Below are 22,137 nucleotides of genomic sequence, written 5' to 3'. Positions count from 1 at the left end.
CAGAAATTTTGGTCTGTCTTTCTGTCTTTCTGTTTGTCGGCACGTCCCTCGATTCAGCCACTCGGCCAAAGTTGAACCACTTGCCCAAGGGCCAGCCGTCTTGAACTGGTATGGCTGTTCATACTTGTGAACGTTGTCGATCAAAAAGTAAATATCATGCATATCTGAGGTGCAACATCACTAGGTAAGTATTAGGTGGCGTGTTCCTTTAATAGAAAATGCATACATACGTAATTTTAAGGACCCTAGTTTCTTAAGCTGCGCTGAAAATGCATAAGAATGGAAGCTTGAGCGAGTTGGTATGCGTTCATCTTTGTTGAAACAGCGCTCACTAGACGACGACGAAGTAAAAGAAGGCACAGGACAGGCGCTGCCTGTCGTGTGCCTTCTTTTACTTCGTCGTCGTCTAGCGAGCGCTGTTTCAACAAAGCTGAAAATGCGACTGCGCTGAAATTTGCCTTCCTCCGTGCCCTTCGCACGAGCTCATTGTTGTGTTTCGGTTTCGGTTCTGTATTGCACTGTACGAATGCCATGGGTTGGTGTTGAAAAACTTTAGTTTTGAGAAGGCCAAGAAGGTGAAAAAAAATATTTAAAAAATAAAAAAGCAGCGTTGTGGGCGGCCTTCAGGCTGCCGGTTGTGGGCGCCGCTCTGGCGTTCCTGTTTTACCTAGGCGACGTGTAAATAAAAGAGTGTGTGGAGAGCACTCGTTGAGTGCGGACGTTTCTCTGCTTCAGCGCTTCGCGCCAAACCGCGTTTTCGGGCTGGCTGGCGTCCCCGCGGGTCGCGTTGGTCACCGCCGGTCTTCGCCTGCTGCTGCGCCGGGACTACCAGCACGCAACACAGCACTCATGTTTCCCGACGTATTGCCAGATGGCGTCCATATCTCACACAGCGCCTCTTCTATCGTCTTTACACGACATTTGCAGCGAAGCACGCAGATACGCGGCCAATTTTTTTGATTAAAGCTTCAGTTGCTAGTAGCGCGTCGTCCTGTCTCCTTCCTACCTGTCTGTTGTGGGTTTTTTTCGCGCCTTTTAAAGAAGAAGAGCATAAAGCAGCGATTTTAATTTATGAGGGAGCTCTAATTTTTATATTAAGTGAAATAGTTTAAGAGACAGTATTGTACGCGCCGGTACGAACTTCGGAAGCTTCTGAAATTATAGGACCCCTCATACCAAACTTCAGAACTCAAAATGTTCTTGTTGTCTGATTGTCCTGTATACGGCGGCACTTTGGACCGTTTATTAATGGCGGACGTTGATTTGAGATATTTTAATTAAGATTTAAAGTAAGCGTGAGTGCTTATCTGAGTTGGTAGCACCTCGCAACATCGCCACTGGTAAGACGAGTAAAGCGAGCATTGTCGACGTCGAAGAAGATTTGCGGGGCGCACGCAATACCGCGACTGGCACCCAGCGAGGATATTTGTTCCTTACCCCTCGCGCTCTGTTTTTGGGCTGCTCTCAAGGTAGTTCTCGCTGCATAGGCAAGAAATGCTTCTTCTTTTTCCTGAGGGGACACGCGCTAACGGGCTTAGCGAAGCATCTGCATCGTGTCTTTGTTTATGGCGCGCGGGGCCCCGATTTGAAAACTGCGCTTTCGTCGACACCAAAGCTTGAGCGCACGTGATCTTAGGCGCTCTCTCGCTGTAGAACGCTGGTTTCTTATGATTTTTAGGCGGGCATTTCGAAGTGACGCAAAGTTGGTCGCATTTAACAACGCTAGCAATAATTATGCGATACATTAGAGCATTTACGATTCCATTTCGGGATTACCAGACGCAAAGCTACAAATTATAGTAAAAAGGTCACAAACAAAAATAGCCGGTCAGGAGTCCTTAAAGATTTTATTGTTGACCGCACTGAAAAGGCAAATGACGGTTCAGCATAGCATCAATATTGTCGCCTTTACGAAAGACGAATATATAAAGCTAACTTGGAATCCGTACGCTGAGGCTATATTGTTCTCGTAAAATAGTGTGCTTGATTGAGCTGGTTGGTGCTGCATGGTAAACGAAGAATAAAAACAGCGCTAAACACGGAGCGAGAAGAGGACACATGCGTCAGCGGAGTGTATGTCCTCTTCTCGTCCCGTGTTTAGCGCTGTTTTTATTCTTTGTTCTCGTAAAATTATCGCAGTGGCTGGGGAATTGATGCTATCCAGCGCAACGTAAAGGACTGTTTGGATCATTCACAGACCTGTAATAAATAGACTAATGCCAGGACAGCTTTGTGCACTAGTCTCACAATGAAATTTCGGCTAGATATGAGAGCATCATCAACATTGAAATGTGATTGCCCATTCCGCCACTCATTATAATTTTTATGCATATTTCATCAAAGACTCATTATCTTTCTGTCCTGCTGCTTAAAGGGTCTCAAAACAGCCTCTGAAAATACAAAAAAACATGGTTGATACCTCCGTCATAGGAATCGGAATAACACCAAAGTAAAGCGTGCCCTTACAGAAGTAACTGAATGTTTACTGTACATTGATATAAGAGAGTTTGCACAACGTATATTCATGTCTGGCAGCTATAGCACCGTTTAACGTGGATGTGCCCACTTTGATGGTTGGTGGTACATCTCCATCCCGACGACTAACGTCGCTGCTAAATGAGTAAACAAACCCTTGTGGGGTAGTAGTTGACGGTGAAAGCGTAATCAGAGAACGAGGTGTGATAGCCAGAAGAGCGTCGCATATTGGACGCAGAACTTGGTCGCCATCCCGCGGCATGTTAAAATATGATTGAACACCACGGCGGGACTAGAGGGAAACGCAAAGCGCGTCGTGCCGCCCCAATAGCCCGGCCGCGATTTTTCTACGGGCGAGCGCGTGAGCGGGGAACGCGGTGTTACAGCCAGGTGAGGCAGGCGCGCGTCGCAGAGCTATGAACGAGGCCGACGCTTTTACGACGCTTGGTTAAGGTCGCCCCCTCGCGGTGTGTTAAGGCATTGACAAAATTGAACTTATATTGAAAAGGCGCCGAATGGGAGGGACGTGTAACGCGTTGCAGGTGCTATTCGCGGAGGCCACAGTAATGACGAATTACTTTACTTTACCGCTCCAAGTGGGCAACACCACCCCGCCTACCGAGAGAGTGGCAGTTATAAAAGGCGGGTTTGTAAAGCTTCTAGAGTCTGTGGCCGTGGCGTAGTGGATAGCGTGCCTGGCATCTGCTGTTGCGGACCGAGCGGTCGTTGGTTCGATGCCCGTTGACGGAACTTTATTTCTTTGCCATCTGATCGTGTATATTTTTTCTACGTCATTTCCGTGACGGAAATACGTCACTGAAGTCTTGGTAGAACCCGGCATAAAACACTTTCGTGTTAAAAACGAGCGAGTTATTTTCTCCTGGCGTTTCTCGTCTTTCTGGCGCACTTCGTGACGCAAGAACGGTGATTCATGTGACGTCATTAGGTACATACTATCGATTGGTCCATATACGCTAAACATCAGTTGTGAATTTGTCTCCTACACTGCATTGCCATGCAGCCGCCCACCCGTTCGTCGTTTTCTCGCATGACTATCGTGCGCGATCAGCTGATTTCACTTCATTTCGTGGGTTTCAGACCGCGCAAGCGTTGATAACAGCATGTAGCCGACAAGCGCCAAGTCGTCATAGACTCAACGCTTAGTGCTGAAATCGTAGGCGCGCGCAGGGTTCTCCTTCAGGAGGGCGGCGAAGGTTCATCGAAGCGACCCCCTCGTCCCTATCCCCTGATTAAGCCAACGATAGGGCAGGCTTTGCGCCCCGCCCCCCTCTTAGATGACACGCCTATGGCTGACAGTGTACACGCGCTTTTAAGAAAGTGGCGAGCAGGAGATATCGCCTGTAGGAAGGGTAGCGAAGGCAAAAAAGAAAGCACTCCCTCGTCTTTGAACGCGGGGTGGTTCAGCGGCCTTTTGAGACGTAGGCCCGTATTCACAAACCAACCTTATCCTTACCTTTTGCCCTCCTTACCTTTTCGGCTCCTTAACGCGTTTCATAAACAAACCTTATGCCTCAGTCCAACCTTTCCTTAACCTTATCGCCGTGAAAAGGTGGCGTTCGATAAGGTAGCCCGGCAGGTACCTTAAGGCGCCACTTATGCCGCGCGCTATGACTGATTACGCGAGAAGCTTCACAATGCCAATAAAGAAAAGGTGACGAAACGATCGGCGTCCATAAATTAACGCTGCGGGTGTTCGGCAACCATCAAAATTCCATGGAAGAGTTCAGCGACGATGTGTTGCTGAGCAGGTTCCGCTTCTCGAAGCGAGCACTTCATGTCCCCGAGCTTGCCGCTAGAAACGGCCTCCACTACGTCGGTTTTCCCGTGCAACCGCTCCTTCAGCTGCTGGTGGCGCTCTGTTTCTGTGGCGCAGGTGCTTTTCAAATCGCGAATGGTGACTTCCACACTGCCCCGCATTATTAAACGTGTGAAAAAATCAGTCAGGGTACGGCGCGGAAGCCGACGTGTTTCTCTGCAGGATGGGATATTTTGACCTGTTTTTGCACTCACGTAGACGCTGCTCGGTCCGCAGCCGCACGTCGCTCTTGCTGCTTTGAACTGCTCCCATTTTCTCGTGTTGTCTTTCACTAACACCGCGTGCTATTGCAATTTTTCGCCATCACAATGCGACGCTTGCAAGTCGATGAACAGCGCTGGACCTTCGGTGAAATTCAATTTTCGCCTTTCTGTCGCAGTCAATAACAAGCCTATGTATGATCCGCGCAAACAGCCACACACGCGCACACGCAGGCAGACGGACAAAAACCGCTCGCAACTCCGCGCGCCTGTCGGTGCCCTCGTAGAAACCAGTGCTTCCTGGACCGGCGCGTCTGACTCCGCATGTGCCGGCGCGTCTACGCGAGCCGCCGGTTGCTATGACAACGGAAAAAACGTTAACAAAGAAAAGGAGCAAACGGCGCGGCCAGACGAGGCGCGTTCGTACCGAAACTTGCGCGGGTATGCGTTCCTGCATTTTTCTTATTGTTTTGAGGAGCATACAGCTTTTATTTCTTGCTAATAAACCAACAATGAGCAAGTAAAAGTTCATAGCCTCGCTCCCATGCTCGTTCCTTATGACGACAAGGCCGCCTTCCGTAAGGCTGCCTTAAAACCGAATAAGGCGATTTTGTGAAACGCACCGTGACCTTTTCTTATCCTTAAACTTTTCCCTTCCTTACGAAAGGCCGCCTTATAGCGTTAAGATAAGGTTGGTTTGTGAATACGGGCCGTAGTGGTGGGCTATATGGTGGCATATGGTAACGTACTACTACATCGGTATCGCGGACGAAATAGAGGAAAACATAAGTTCACAGGGCTTATGTTTTATTACGTTAGCAATTATATGGACAGTCTCGGCTAATTTTTGCCGTCCCCGTCGCCGCCGTCATGCACCGTGTATAAATATCTATATATATATATATATATATATATATATATATATATATATATATATATATATATATACAAAAGCCACAAGGACAAATAATTGAGAAAAACTTTCCGACGCGCGGAATCGAACGGGTGACCTCTCGCTTCGCAGTGCGCGGCGTTAGACGGTGCGGCCACAAACAGTGCCATCTTCCAGTCTGCTAACGGCAAGCTATTTATATACACCATTTACTTCAGCATGCTTTCTTAGCCACGACATAGATGACACGATGTGCGCGCGTGGCGTGATTTAAAAATCGTCGCCCCGCTCCTGCGAACGTTGTTGCTCTTCGCCCTACAGGGCGTGGTCGCCTTCGTGCGCTTATCACGAGGAAAGAAGGGGCGGCCGGTGGGGTGGAGCGGGGGCTACGAAGGTCACTTCGCTCGCTGCAGCGGCCGCGTTTGCGAAAGGAGCGTCCCGTTCAAACAGAAATAATTAACAACTGTGACAATTAGTTCGCGGTCGTCCTGTGTGTACCTGTTCGTTCGTATCGTGCGTCCTGCTTTAGTTTGAGCAGTGCGCTTCAAGTGTCGAGCTGTGACGCATTAGTTCGCGCTCGTCCTGTGTGCGTTCTTTTTGTGCGTCCTTTGGGCTCGAGCGACGCGCTGGCAATTTCGAGCTGCTTTCCGTTCTTCGCGTTACATACCAATTTATTGCTATCGCATTCATTGTTATGCCGTTGCGTCGAAACTGTGACTTTTTAAATGCGAATGCATTTCTTAGTCAAGCTATGTCAGGCGCCGTGCGGCGTCCGCGATCTCTCCGCTCCGGCCTCCCTCTCCTATAGCAACAGCTGCGAGCGCGAGCGCTCCTCCTCGCCCCTAGCAACCGGAGCAGGTGGTGCGGGCGGATCAGCGGAGAGTGAGTGGAGAGGAGCGCGCTCGGGCACGTGAGGCGGAGCTCCCGCGTGTGTGGGAGAGTGTGGGCGAGGGTAGGCGCGTGCTTCGGCGTTTCTCCTCTCGGCGGGCGCCCCACTCTCCCATTCGCTCGCTCGCAAACTGCGCCGGCAATCCCAGTCCTCGCTTCTCGTCCTCGATCGCCGAGTCTGCCCTAGCGTCTGTGGTGACGACGCCGTCGACCCGTACTACTTTGCCAGAAGCGACAAGAACGGCGAGTACTGCGGCGTCAATCTCGTGTCCAATCTGTACGGCAGCATGATATCGCACGTCATTGCTACCTCGCCCGTGTGAGACGCGTCTCCGTACGAGGACATGTACATGCTCGCCTACACCGGAGACGGAGTCTTTGTGGTGACCGTGTACCTCGCGCCCAACCTCGCCCGAGACGCCGTTGCCGCGCAGCTCGATGCCGCCATGGAAAGTGTCTGTGCGCGCTCCAAAAGCTCTGACACCGTTGTTTTGATTGGTGACTTTAACGTTGACGTGCGAGAGACGAGTGGACAGTGGCTTGTCGAGTATATGCGCACCAAGCACTCTATGCAGTGTGCCTCTACCGCATCCGAACTCTGCCCCACAACCCTTCACGGTACTTGCATTGATCTAGTCTTTACCCGAAACTGTGACGTCCGCATGCTTCTCAAAGACCCTCTGACCGGGCACTTTACCGACCACAAGGCAGGGATCGTGGCCGTCAAGTGCAACGATAACACAAACAGGTGTTAAATAAATGGTAACCCTACAAATCACCGTCTCGTCATTCATTATATAATTACTTCGCCGCACACTCGCGCCCAAAGAAATGTATTCGCATTTCCTCACGATTCCCTTCGTGGAGGTGGGGTGAATTTTTTTTGTTCCCTCCTTGTTTTCGACCATGCTCTCGTGCTTTTTGTTGATGATATGTGGGAGATGTGGATAGCTCAGAGAGACATCCATGTAGCTGAGAGAAATCATTATACTCTCCACAGGCATCAACCATGGACCCATTACTTCTGGCGTGATCGGCGCCCGCAAGCCACATTTCGACATTTGGGGAAACACGGTGAATGTTGCCAGCCGTATGGAAAGCACCGGAAAGGCCGGAAACATCCAGGCAAGTTCGCCAGTAATAACCGAAGCTTCAACGCTTAGCAAAGGAAGTCTGGAAGTGCTCTACAGCGTAATGATTTAGAGACAAAAAAGATGCTTGAATTAAAACAATATACCGAGCTGTGGATGCGTGGTATTTCACATGACGCTAGCAGTAAACTGTATGCTAAACTGTAATATTTATCGGTAAAGAGCAGGTGACGCCCAGCTCACAAAAATAACACCAACTAATCCTGTGTAAGAAAAGTTAGGCAGCATGTTACAATCTGTAACACTTGAAGGCGAATGCCTGCTGCACACTTGGTAATGCGTTCAGTTATAGAGTCGGGGACGAGAAGGGGCCGCTCAACGAGGCTGTTAAAGGCCAACTCCGGCGATTTTTCGAGGTCATTACATCTCTATAAAATTCGCTGGGTACGTTCGTTTTCACGTTCCCGTTATTTATGCCAAATTACAAGCTGGAGACATACGTAGATTCATCGCAAATGAATTTTATTGGTTCCCTCGACTCTTCCAACCTCACTTCCCAGAATTATTGGCAACATTGTGTGCGTGAAGTCATTTTTGTTAAAGCGGTAGTGACGGAACCGACGGGTCACTAGAGCGTCTGCTATCCGCAAGGCAATAATTGCGTGTGTTTGGCGAGCGCTTCGTTGGCTGGGCGTGTGAATTTCAGTTCCTTGTGGTAGAGTGTACTAGAACAGGGGAGTGCCAGGAACGAGCCTCGAAAAGTGAAGCCCAAACAGGGTCAATCCGCTTGCGGCGCTACGATCAGTAGTCTGCAATGTGTCGTCGTTTAAGAGTTCCGCGCGGCTCCGCCGAAGTGGTGCAGGAGTAGAATGGCCGCTTCCCACTCAAATGGCCCGCGTTCGAATTGCAGCTGTAGGTAGTGGGTTTTTATTCTTAGTGTCACCTTTTATAGCTGTATTGGTTTTCCTTTGTTTCTTAAAACTAGCTTCAGTTGCTACGTGTTGCTTCAAAAAGTAAAGCAGTTGTGAAGTAAAATAGAAGAAATTTGACAGTGAGCGCAATTATTTGCAGCGCCACCGCCCGGGATTGAACAAAATTGTGAAGTATGGCCTCCGATATTTTAGCGCATACAGGTCTCGAAACGAGATTTCACATTTTACTTTACTTTTTTGTAGCAACACATCGCAACAGAAGCTAGTTTTAAGAAACAAAGGAAAACCAATACAGCTTTAAAAGGTGACACTAAGAATAAAAACCCACTACCTACAGCTTTGATTCTAACCCGGGCATTTTGAGTGGGAAGCGGGCATTCTGCCCCTGCACCACTTTGGCGGAGCCGCGCGCAACACTCAAATGACGACACATCGCAGACTACCGATCGCAGCGCCAGAGACGGATTGACCCTGTTTGGGCTTCACTTTCTGTACACTGGTGCTGCGGCCGTTCCGAGCACTCCCCTGTCCTAGCACACTCTACTTGTGGTAATGCGTGCGATGGGTGGCAAGTGGTGTTGCGTTGTGGGCTGCACACGATTCTCCGTTGGCAGTCACGAAACACTCGCACCTAACGATTACCCTGCATCTTTATATCAGAGTTAGCAATGCCGGTTTACCGCACGGAAAGTGCGGTAATACCGTACCGGCTAAAGAATGCGCATGCGTGAACATTACCTTACGGAAACACTTTCCGTAACATATACAGGGTACACTGGGCGTATCGGTATACGGTTTGAGCTGCACGTCGGGCGAAATAACGTAGCCTAATCTAGTAACGTTGGTGCGAAAAGGTGGCTCGTACTTGGCTTATATTAAATTTCTACGGCCCTACCAAGGCGACGTTGAACGCCGCTATTGCCAAACTTGTGCACTCTTCCCATAGCAATATTAAGAAGCTTTAATTAGTCCGCAAACTTCTCAGCGATTGCATTTTACCCGATTGCGGACCCACAAACTTGGGCCGCCTGGACAGGTGGCGCCATCTGGTGGTGGAATGCGCAACCAGGCAAGCAAATAACTAAGCAGGTGTGTCTACTTCATCGAAGAGGAATGGAATGGCGATTTTAGTTGGCCTAAAAATGCGTCCGAATCGCAAATTTAATTTTCCGATAGCTCCGAGGAGCTGTGCACGTAGCACGGTCAGTCACGCATAAGGTATATTTCCGAGGGAGTCACCTTTCCCCTGAGCCTCTACTCTTTTATACTACACGCTGGCGAGACCGGTATGCCTTGCATGATTTCCGGTTTTTCTCTACTTATACGTCACGCAAAGAAAGTATGCTCGGTTGGGTATCGGTTTCGGTGGTGCGCTTTTTTGCTTATTTCAAATTATTCTCTAATTTGGCGAGATCAAGAAGGGAGCCGACGGATGAATACACGTTATAGATTTCAAAACAGGAGAAAGTGCCTCAGATCAGGCTGGCCGACGTTTCGATAGGGGACCTATCGTTGTCAAAGGCGCCTTGTCATCCCTGACGCCAGGGATGATAAGGCGCCTTTGACAAAGATAGGTCCTCTATCGAAACGTCGGCCAGCCTGATCTGAGGCACTTTCTCCTGTTTTGAAATCTAATTTGCCGAGTATTTCTGCTATCGGGCCCGTGACAGGAGCGTCTTAGGAACATAAAAGCGCCATTACTTTGACATGGCCGAAAAATTGCTGGAGTTGGCCTTTAAAGCTTTCATCCTATAGCACACAGTGATGATTTACTTAAATTCCCTTTGCCTTGACCATAAGGAAAAGACACCTCGAGGGGCAGAACAGCCCTACAAAACAAAAGGGAAAAAATTCAGTGCTCGTGACTATATAAGCTTTACTGTTGGTGATGACAGCATAATATTCGACACATACCAACAAATAAACAACAGACTGTAGAAGTTGCACGCTCAGCTGGAGCCTCGAGCGTCTACGCATTAGGCGTAAGGGCTCGGAACCGCTGTGCACACCCGAGACAGCCGATGGCGTGGGCGGCAGCGTATTTTAAATGCAGAGGCATGACAATATAGCTTAATGGTTTGAAGAAATCAAGAAAGGGTCTTCTGGTGCTATCCGGAAGTTCAGGCACTTTTTAAGAACGGCCAAAGTGCACTAGAGACTACCACCACAAAGAAGTACCGCACACCTATAGCGCAAATTTCAACAGTTTATTTTGTGATCCTCACAGTGCTTATATATATATAAGAAAACATGTGCAGGTCCGCTGCGCAGTAGTCACAAAACATAACCAGGCAACATACCAGATACCAGCAAAAGTAAATTCGTTTGCTGCGAAAGCGATAAACGCCACCGTAATGTATTTGTCACCTATTTCTTCAATCTCCTTTGACTCTATGATCACGCGTGCTAGCTCATTCCAATTTCTTCCCACATTAACACCTATAGCGCACAAATGGAACAAGACACAGAGCCCCGCCACGGTGGTCTAGTGGTTATGGCGCTCGACTGCTGACCCGAAGGTCGCGGGATCGAATCCCGGCCGCGGCGGCTGCATTTTCGATGGAGGCGAAAATGTTTGAGGCCCGTGTACTTAGATTTAGGTGCACGTTAAAGAACCCCAGGTGGTCGAAATTTCCGGAGCCCTCCACTACGGCGTCTCTCATAATCATATCGTGGTTTTGGGACGTTAAACTCCAGATATCATTATTAAGAAGACACAGAGGTACGATGCGGACACAGATGTTAAGATGGAATACCAACGTGTCCAAGCTCACGTTCTTCCTATAGTTCTGCACGCGTTGAACGAAGGAAAGCAGCCGCCCCTAATTATTGTAATGCATTGGGAGGAAAGCACCGGCTACGTTTTCGACATTGTAATGGTTTCCACGCAGACGATTGTTCAGGCAGCAACCGGTTTGTTCGACGTACCTGCGACGACAAGTTCTTTTCGGTATCTATCTTTAGTTCTGTCTCTCACTTTCTTTGATTTTCTGTCTTTCTGTGGTCACTCTCTTTCTATATTTTTCCTCCCTCTCTTTCGGTCTTTCTCGCTCTTTCTTTGCTTCTCTGTCTGTCTTCTTTTTCTCTGCTTCTTCCATTTCTTTCTGTTGTTTACTCTCTCTCTTTCTTCCCCTTCTATTTCTTTCTTTCGCTTTGTTTATGTCTTTATTTATAGCCTATCCTAAGATGAAAAGGAATACGAGAGCGCCCGCCGGTCGTGTTACTGCGTTGCACACGCTAGGCGCTGCTAGGCCGATCGACAGGACGATGATAGGTTACTTGTGGTCGTCCGTTTTACGGACAGCTCTAACAGCCTCGCTGTTATGTGGGATTTGAAAGAAGAACTGTCTGCAGTACTTGTCCGCCGACCGCCCAATACGAGCGCCAAAGAAGAGACTTGAGATGCGTAGGAAACCATATAAACGCTCTCCGCGTCTGCAGCCTATCCGGAAGTGCACTCATTGGCCACCGACGACTTGCGCGAGACGATCACAGTGGCAGTACGTGAAGAGCTGCGCAACATGTTCCATGTATCGCAACCCCAAGTGAATTCAATAGCCGAAATCGTTCGCGAGAAAATCCAGCAGACTCTGGGAGCACCTGGCCCAGCGCAGCCTGAGCCAGGGTTGCCAGGTCGAAAAGATAAGAAATAGCCAGGAAACTGAGAAAACTAGCCAAAAAGTAGCCAACTTGAGCCAAGGGCCATAAAAGTACCCAGAAGTAGCTATACATGTGTGAAAACTGCTTCCACATCTTTATTTAAATGTCTAAATGCAAAAGCCTTTCGGGGAAAACGTAAACATGTGCAGCACGAACACTTCAAAATCATAATACCCGAGATCTACCATGAATCATGGGCTTTAGGAAATATTTCATGCATAAGGACGAAGTGTTTGTGGTGTTGAAAAAGTGATTCTTCGCATGTCTCGCATGACTTTTCTTTAAGTGACTAGAAATTGCGACAATAAAGTGAGTCTACGGCAAGATGCGTGCGTTGAAAAATCACAGTTGCTGGCATTGAAGCATAAACTGTAGCCATTTTCAGAATAAGCTCTTCAGTTATGACTAATCCAAAGTCCGTACCTAAGCCTAAGAACCGATACAAACAGTTCGTCGGTTGTACTAGACGGATTCATTGGTGGGCGAGTTGGTAGGGCATTCTTAAGAGAGCACTAAAACAAGGACACATGACGCAAAGGTGAAGACAAAGCGCTCACTAACAATTGTTGTTAGTGACCGCTTCTGTTGCCGCCTTTGCCTCTTGTGTGCTCTTTTTTCAGTGCTCACTTGAAATGTCCCAATTTCTAATGTCGGTGAGTGCAGCGCGCCCTGGATGCCAAGCGGTTTCGATTCATGTTCACTTCCAATTGTAGTTTAAAGCTGCGTGTAACAATGGCTGATGTGGAAAACGAGGCCCCATGCAACGGTTCCCGCCGAGTCCCAGCCAGGTGTCCAAAAGGATGTTGGTTTTGTGTGAGCGAGGCCTCCGCGACCGGCAGGTTAAAAACACGTAGCTTTTAATATTTATGTTATAATCACCACCACTGGCCCTTACGCATGTTAATTCTGCTGCACCACCCTTTCATTAAAATTCATTCTCTGCGTAATCAAAGTGCAAAATTTATTTTCTGAAACGGAAGCATGCTTTGACTGCCATGTTTTCGCAACATATGCTCCAACACCAGCGGCTGCGGCATCACCAGATATTGATAATTTTGCTCAAATTGAGGGGACACGATGGTAACCAAAAAAAGAGCCCAGTAGCCACGACAATTTTTCTGCCTCCAGCCGTTAAGAAGTAGCCATATTAGCCCAAAATAGCCAAACCTGGCAACGCTGGCCTGAGCCACAACTGATGAGCTACGCTGCTGCAGGCCACCGTGCCGGTCCCTCTCCGCGCGCACGTCAAGACGCCGTGCCACTGCATTACCATCGCCAGACACCGCCACCGACGCCATATCGTCCGCCTGCTGGCCAGCGCTACGCGCCAGGGAAACCGACGTTTGGCGCGCAACGCGCCACTACCACTCTGAGGAAAACGGCCATCTAGGGTAGTTGGTAATGGTTCATATCTTAAAGCAAAAAAGCGCACTGCGGAAACAAGGACATAAGAAGGGAGGAACCGACGACACAAAGCGCCATTCGTGCGCTTTGTGTCGTCGGTTCCTCCTTTCTAATGTCCTTCTTTCCGCAGTGCGCCTTTTTGCTTTAAGATATGAACTGTGAGGAAGCCGGCCACACCTACCGCCACTGCCACCAGTGCCGACACAAGCACCGCCATTTACGCACCGCGTTCACAGCGGGGTGAACAACCGCGCGACATCGCTGAGTACCTCGCAGAAGCGCTGTGCAGGCCCCGACGACCTTCGCGTGTGCCGTCACCAGGCCGCTACATCTCACCGCAACGGCCGCACTACAGCGGCCCAACCCGGGGTTGTTCCGCCAGCCCATATTGGGGAAACGTAAAATGGAGCTGTGATTGCCGTTGTCGCAATACCTAAGATCATAGGCGTGGGCACAGGAGGGGCAGGGGGGGCGACCGCCTCCCCCAATCACCTAAGAGCGGGGGGGGGCGCAAACTCTGCCCCGTACATTGACCCTTTTAGTCACCTTAGAGGGGGGGGGCGCAGAATCTGCCCCATACATTGACTTAGTAGGGTGGCGGGGCGCTGCGATGAACCTTTGCCCCCCCCCCCCCTAATGGGGAACCCTGCGCACTCCTATGCCTAAGATCACCTGCCACCTACGATGAGGCCGCGATGAAACCTTAAGACCACACCGCAAAACAAACGGAGCCCTGACGACGAAATTTCGCAGCCTCAAGAAGACCTGGCGACGTGACATAGAAGTAGCAGAACAAGCCGACCTAGCCGTGACCCGACGCCGCGACTTAATTGCTACGCAAGACGATGGACTAGCGACCTCGACGTACTATTCGATGGCCACAACGTCACCGCTTTCGTCGACAGTAGAGCCGACTATTGCGCAGTCAGTGGACCGTTGGCCGCGAAGTTGAAGGAAGTTAGGACTGATTTCGAAGGTCCCGAAATGCGGACAGCTGGAGGCCACCGTCGGCGGAGCCGACACCACGCCAGCATCGGCTAGCATACATAGGCCCAATGACGGCTTGCCATCATCGGCTGAATCACGGCAGGCCCGTCTCTGACCGACGCTGGCTAACCCACGTCGGCCCGAAGCCGGCAAGCCCGCATCGGCCCAACGGCGGCTAGCCAACGTCGGGCCGATGCGGGTGAAAGTAGCGCGAGCGTGATTTGCCGACGTGGGGCCAATATTGCTGCCGTCATTTGCCGACGTTGGGCCAAGATCGGTCCAATGGCGGCGTTCTGCCTGGGTAATAACGCCGGCTGGAGTCTTCACCGCAAGAGTCGCCATCAAAAACCGGAGAGCTTTCTAATCCTACAGCATTGCTCCAGGGATGTGATACTTGGGATAGACTTGCTAAGTCACCACGGTGCCGTCATGAACCTGAAATCTCAGACCTGAGTCAATAATAGCCTCAGAAAAAGCGCTTCCGTCCAACACCATGTCAGGGAACCACGCACTGAATGTGCTTGTCGAGCAGGTCACTGTTCCTCTTCTCTCCAGTGTCATCATTTCCGTCGGCACCGAAGAAACCACAAACATAGAAGGCTTCATAGAGGGCGACCAGCACCTGTTGCTCAATCGCGACATTCGTGTCGCAATAGGAATAGTCGAGCTTCGTGGAGGGAAAGCAGAGGTGATGCTCACAAATTTTGGCAAGAAATACAAGCACGTAAACAAAGGCACGACACTCGCCTCTATCAAAGGAAGTGTGGAAGCCAGCACCCAGGCAGCACACCGCCATTGGACCGATCTTGGCCTAACGTCGGCAAATGACAGCAGCAATATTGGCCCCACGTCGGCAAATCACGCTCGCGCTACTTTCACCCGCATCGGCCCGACGTCGGCTAGCCGCCGTTGGACCGATGCGGGCTTGCCGGCTTCGGGCCGACGTGGGCTAGCCAGCGTCGGTCCGAGACGGGCCTGCCGTTATTCAGACGATGATGGCAAGCTGTCATTGTGCCTATGTATGCTAGCCGATGCTGGCGTGGTGTCGGCCCCGCCGACGTCGGGTAGCCGCCGGCGTGACCGTTTACATCGGTTATTATGTTTTAGCAGTGATGGCTTACCGTGCGTTACGTACGGCAGTACTGTAGCGTCGTGGTCTGCACGTAGCTAGTTTATATGGGGACACCGGCAGTAGTTGCTCGATGCCTAAAGTAACTTGATCAGGCAGGCTGATACATGTGTTATAAAGTAAAATGGCTGCGTGCCGACCACGGCAGTTCGGTATTACTGTGGTTACTGTACTGTAAGTCAGCAGCGCTGAAATAGACTATTCGCGGCCCAACGGCATTCATCGACTACCATTGGTGCCATATTCGAAAAATGCTTCCTAATTAGAACGACTGCTCCACTGATGCCTTAGTGTGCGATTAAGACCCACAATTCTGTCGAACCGTGCAAGGTCGAGAACGAAAGTCAATATTGTCTCTAACACAAATAAATTGATGAAAGGCCTGCTGCACCAACTACGCATGCGTCTGAGAAATTAAGGAGCAACACATTTGCAAGGTGATAAACACAAATTTATTCACAGATATGACACACGCCAGCAGTTCCGGAGTAATTATGCCATAAAGGAATATCTAAACATCTATAGATACCGTAGCCAACATCTAAAACAACCCCACATCCACCGTATTCCTCAAAAAAGCAGGACACTCCTAATCGAGAATGAGGTAAGGTGCAAAATCATAGGCGTGAGCAGGGTTGCCCTTCAGAGGGGGGGGGGGCGAAGGTTCATCGCAGCGCCCCCCCCCCTCCCTATTAAGTCAATGTGTTTGGCAGACCTTGCGCCCACCTCTTCCTAGGTGACCACGGGGGCCGGCCACCCCCCTGCCCCCCGTGCGCACGCCTATGCGAAGAGTTACAATCTCTTCAACGGTATGCGTGGCACATTCACGATAAATATTGAAAGAACTAGAACGGGCAAAAATAGGAATAAGGATTAACGAAGAATATCTTAGCTACTTGCGTTTTGCGGACGATATCGCGCTTTTCAGCAACGACGGTGCCGAATCACGAAAAAAATTCCGGAGATGTAAACGAAGGCAGCATTAAAGTAGGATTAAAGACGGACCCGACGAAAGGAAAGATAATATTAGGCGGCTTGCCGAAAAAGCGAGATTGAGAGTGGCAACTAGACTAAAAGATTGTGTATACGCGTGAGCTAATTACGAGCAGAGGAGCACCCCCCCCCCCCGTTTATTAAATTCACCAAGGAACGGTAGGCATTCGCAACACATGACTGGCAATTAAATTAGCGTTATGCTTTAAGCGGAAAATGCAATTTTTTTCAGTGATAACCTAAGGGACAAAAAGATGGATAAACTGCTGCACGCGACGCGAAAAACATTGCGAGTGGTACCACAAGATCACATGAAGTCTACATCTAAACAAGATAGACACGCACGCATTCCTAATCTAAAGGTAAGATTGTAACAGAAAGGAATCGTGCATAAAAACCACTCACGTGTGCCCGTTGAATCGCTAAAAACACGAGCGAATAAAAAAATGCAAGCGCACCATATCAGAATACACAAAAGACGATGGTCAATAGAAAATACGCGATAAGAAGAGAACAAAAATTTGATGACACGTAACAGTAGTGAACACATGGCCTTATATGAGGTGCGCGAGTTCAACATGGAAGCAGGGGGCCACTGGTTTCTCGCTGCGGTGATCTCTGCCGAAAACAATGCCGGAATCCTGCCGCGTATCCGTCTCGTGCACGATTTTGACTTTCCACCACACATGTCCACACACCGCACTTCTTGAAGAATTCTGCTAGTCGGAGTGAAAAAAACCTGCTCCCGCAGCTACGATTGTCCCTCCGTCGGGACGGCCACCCTACCATGCCTGGTCAAGCGAGTTTCGCGACAATGACGCTGAACGAGGGGAAGGGAGGGAGGGGGCGGGGGTTAGAGGTTGAAGAAGACGGAAAAAAAATCGAATTCTCCCTTCTCGAAAGCACGGCTCAGCCTACCACAATGGTGTGCGACCCCCCAGCATGTCTATGGGCATGTCGTTCGACAAAGGCGTTCGTCGAATTTTCAATGCATCACTTGTTTCCACATGTCGCTACATGAAAACTTTGCGTACACCACGTTGGAGCCGCATTTTTCATCGTATTTCGCGTGCCATAATAATAATTTTATGCGACTGTTTCTGAAAGCACGCGAGATTTTTACTTGAAAAAGATATGTATGTCACAAAATGGACGGCAACGAAGTGAAAATGCGAACTGACAAACATGTGGCAAACACGTGTTTGTCAGTTCGGGAAAGATGTTCAGCGGGCTAGTTGATTTCGAAACATTCAAACGACAAAACGTGTCTTCACTTCGCCCGGTCTTTTTTGCACCATACCTATTTTTCTCAAGTAATGAACCCACTAGCTCAGCAACACGCCTTGCTGAGCTTTTTACTATTTTCATAAAGTAAAATTATGTGACATCACTAAAGCAAATGAGCTTGTTACGCTTGACCCAAACATGCGCGTGAGTAAATATGTGTAAACACAGAGATCGGAAACTGTCCGTGTATATGAGCGCTCGCGCCACACATTCAGCGGCTGAAAGGATATAGCGCTATAAATATGATGACAGGCTCGATTTATGAACAGAATGAGTATTTATTCACATAAAACTTCTTCCGCTAAAAGCATTCGTGCGGAAATGTTTGGGTGAATTTTGATGCTGGATACATTAGTGAAGTCGGCCGACCAGCGGCAAAAACATTTACGAAACAGAAGTACTTCGAATTTGGCCCATGAAGTTAATGGTATGTGTTATTACGTTTCAACATTTTTGATAGCGTTGAACAACTGGTCAACGAAGTGGCCATCTAATTTGTGTCAGTTATTCTTTTAAAGACCACTTTTTTTTTGGTAGAAAAGTGACTGTGCTAGTGATAGCTGTTAGTCATTGTCATAGCAGAAACTAATAAGAGAATGCAAGCTATTCAGTCGGCGATACTTCGCGCCCCGAGTCGCACGTGCGGCATTAGCACGGTAAAATATTTGAACTTTGTTATTTGTGCTAGTACAGCAATCCATGTAGCGGCATTCTGCAGCTTAAGCTACAAATATTCAAGCGCCTAATGCTCTATTGCATTACGATTGTATCCTAATTGAGCGAGCTACCGGGCTTCTTCGGCGGGCTGAAGGTAGAGCGCAACGTCGAGGTTATTCTCGTCACTGACGGCCGGCAACATGGCGTCCAGCGTCGTTGAGGGGCTTCCGTGAACTAGTTTGAACGGCGTCATATGTGCGCCGTTTCTTACACTGCCGTGTGAACTTCAGGTTATGTGCGGAAGATATTATGGCGTCTCATGTCATGTGTTCGACGTGCAGTACATTGCCAGCATGTCGGCGAGGGTTTCATTTAGCCGCTCGGTGAGGCCATTCGCCTGCGGGTGATGTCCGTCGGTGACTTGTGTGGCTCTATTTCAAGTTTGTTTGCGTTAGCTCTGCCGTAAAAGCCGTACCTCTGTCGGTGGCGAGGACTTTTGGAGCGCCGCGACGCAGGAGGACGTTCTCAACAGGGCATGTGTAACTGTCTGAAGGGAGACAAGAAAGTTCCAACATCGTCGATAAGCCATCGGCTCCGCCGATGTCAGCAGAAGCACGGCAGAATGACGGCATGCTCGGCCCAATGTTGCCGGTGAAAACCATCGGCAGCCGATGTCGCCGAAAGTACGGCAAAACGGCGGCTAACTCGGCCCAATGTTGCCGGTGAAAGCTATCGGCTAAGCCGATATCGGCGGAAGAACAGCAAAACGCCGGCAAACTCGGCCCAATGTTGCCGGTGAAAGAAATCGGCTAAGCCGATATCGGCGCAAAGACGGCAGAACGCCGTAAAACTCGGCCCAGTGTTGCCGGTGAAAGCCCAACATCGGCTGAAAGGCGGCAAACTCGGCCCAATTTTGCCGGCGGTAGTCAACGGCGCCGCCGGTATCGGCGCCAGGCTGGCAATGCTGGCCCGAGGTGGGGCCGCGCACAGCCGCCGTAAAACCAATATCGGCCCGACGTTGTGTGCTGCCTGGGCAATGCTTTCACCCTCACAGATTTTACCGAATCTACTGCGACAACGCAAGTGCCTGAACCTACTTTTGACGTCATCCCGAGTCTTCCCCTGCCAGTGCTGGGCAGTATCGAAGATACATGTATCTTAGATACTATCGCAGATACTCTATGGGTATCTTGTATCTGTACCGCGATACGTCTCAAAATACGAGTATCTGTATCTGTATTTCCGATACATTCGATGATGTATCGTGTATCTTAAGATACAAGATACTTCAATCGCAACACAACCGTGCGAAACCATATTCGCTGGCCAAGCTCCGCTTCTCAAGCTGGTACTGGTACCACTAAGCCATCTGAATACGTCTAAGGGCAGTGACGTTATTTTATTTTTATGCCAGAGTCATCCAGTGAGGGTAGAAGATCAGGAAGACAAGCACGGGGACGTCTACGCCAAGCCCACGTACCTTTTGTTTTCTCGATTTATTTTCTTTTTATTTGCGCCAATGCCGCGACACTTGGTCTTAGCCACTGTCGTGCGCCGCGTACTCCACTGCGTGCGGCGTCTTTCGCGCAAATTCCGATGTTGTTACAGTAACGTTATTGAAGATTCTCTTGAGTCTTGCTCCGTAACGAAATGTGATGCGAGCAAGAATGGGGTTGCTTTGCGTCGCGTGTATTTTACATATCAGCGATTTAAAGGATCTCGTGGATGTAAGTTTGACCTGCATGCATTGAATTAACTTATATGCAAATAAGATTCTAACAACTTTAGCACCACTAGTACTGATGCTAGATCTAATAGAGCAAGCGTTTACCTAACAGAAAATATCTTGGCGTACCGTATTTTTCACTTCCATCTACATTTATTCAAAGAATTTAAGAAACCATAATTTGGTTATTAGCACAAGTGCTTTCTTAGCTGCCATTTTGCATCACATACGTTACCTAGGTCTCTGCGCTGTTCTTCCGGTCTGGTCACTGCAGTATGTCGTTTGTAACGCCCTCCAAAAATAGTATTGCTGCTTTACTCTTCTATATGTCTGCTTTATTTCTACTACTGTTTACACATTTACACGTTGCCAAGGCGATTTTGAAAACAAACATATTATTATGTGGGCGTGCCTTGAGTATACAGCACAAAATATTCTGCTTACCGCTTAAGCAAATGGCGAAATTGAGTTTGCATTATAATAATGGAAATCATTAGGATCCAGCTCAGAGATGGTAGGAAGCGGATTCGAGAAACATTGTTTTACTGAATGCTCCGTTTTACTTATGAGCGTCCCAATGAGCCATTTCAGGCAATTTTTCATAGGCACTGAATTTTCTATTGTTTCAACAGGTAAGTGGACGATATTTCATGCTCATAGCTATTAAGGGCGCCGTTTGTATTGTGTTTCTGTACTTATTCAGTTTGATGCACTGAATGTTTGATGCACAACCACTTCTCCATTTTGCTTATATTTATTTTCCTGTTTTAGGCTTTCTTAGATATTTTTCGTATTACTAATCGCCACATAATGGGAGCTATAAGCGGCAATAGCGCGAATAGCGGCGGTGTCCTGCGACGCTTTGTGCAACTATACAATACGTCTGAGACATTTCTGTGTTGCACATGCTCTCTCGTTGAAGAAAAATTGCTAAAAGGTTGTACGTTAGTCAGTATATCAACAAAGAATCCCTTACGTGAGCAGTAAGTGGGACATGAAAATTCATTGCAGTTTTACGTCATCTACGTATACACCAGGGGTCTCAAACTCAGCTTATAGCCGGCGGGCCGCAGTCACGAAATTTAGCTCAAAGGGCCGGGACAGCAGTGAAGGTGGTGGGGTCGGAGAGCGTTTGAATAAAATGACGTTGGCATTTGAAAGGAAGCCTTTCCCATATCTCATATACAGGTCATTTCTGAAGGGGATTTGGAGTCAGGATTAGAGAAACATCAATACCGATGTGCACAACGAGTGAAATCTGGACGCGGATTGAAATATAGAGTTTTTGTTCCACGGTTATGTTTCAGCACATGGTGACGACATGTTGCTCACGAAAGAAATGCTTGCGACCAGTCATGTCTGTGTAACTCACGAGCATACTTATTTAGAAAATAAAAACAACAGGGACGGATACGGTCATGTGTGCCGGCCGGGCCGCTAGCGAAGGGTATCAAACCCCGTATACACCGTGCGTTCTCCGTCCCCTCCACTCCCTCCCCCCCCCCCCCGCCCAAAAAGAAAGTCGCTACCAGCGTTGTTGCTGCTGTACACCTGTCCGGATATACGGTATTGTGCAAACTGTCTCTTACAAACAAGGTAAAAGTCCACACCGCTACTTGCGGCGTCGTGCGAAGGCTTCTTATTGACGTTATTGTGATTACATGGCAACCCCCTAGCTGGTCGCCAAGCTAAGCAGCGACTCCCATCAGTTGCAAAAATGACAAGCAAGAACCGCAGTCAGCGAAATGTATGAAGAGTTGTCCTGTGAAGAAGCTAAAACAAGCCCCAATAAGTTGTGTTGGAAGAAAACTAATGTACTTTGAGCAAGAAGGGCAAGACTTTTGAGATACTAACAGACATTTCATTCAAGTGAAACGAAATAGGTCAAAGTTTTCACAATTTTCAAGCAGACATTTTCGTGTATAGACCCATGAGACTGTTTGGCGTAGCGCACACCCACAAGAACCAAAGAAGGACAC

At 48.8% G+C, this 22,137-nt stretch overlaps 1 protein-coding gene across 2 annotated transcripts in view; it reads left to right on the top strand.

Annotated features, from left to right (window-relative positions):
* LOC119384145 (adenylate cyclase type 3) overlaps positions 1 to 22,137 on the top strand; it is a 778,406-nt gene that overhangs the window by 619,288 nt on the left and 136,981 nt on the right. For both annotated transcript variants that reach the window (XM_037652438.2, XM_037652439.2), the window contains exon 16: positions 7,293 to 7,417. In XM_037652438.2, coding sequence (XP_037508366.1) covers positions 7,293 to 7,417 — 125 coding nt within the window. The remainder of the gene's footprint in view (positions 1 to 7,292; positions 7,418 to 22,137) is intronic.

Source organism: Rhipicephalus sanguineus, chromosome 2 (genome assembly GCF_013339695.2).
Source record: "Rhipicephalus sanguineus isolate Rsan-2018 chromosome 2, BIME_Rsan_1.4, whole genome shotgun sequence".
NCBI classification, from domain to species: Eukaryota; Metazoa; Arthropoda; class Arachnida; order Ixodida; family Ixodidae; genus Rhipicephalus; species Rhipicephalus sanguineus.
The sequence above is the reverse complement of the archived record's forward strand: the minus strand, read 5'-3'. Positions and strand labels throughout refer to the sequence as shown.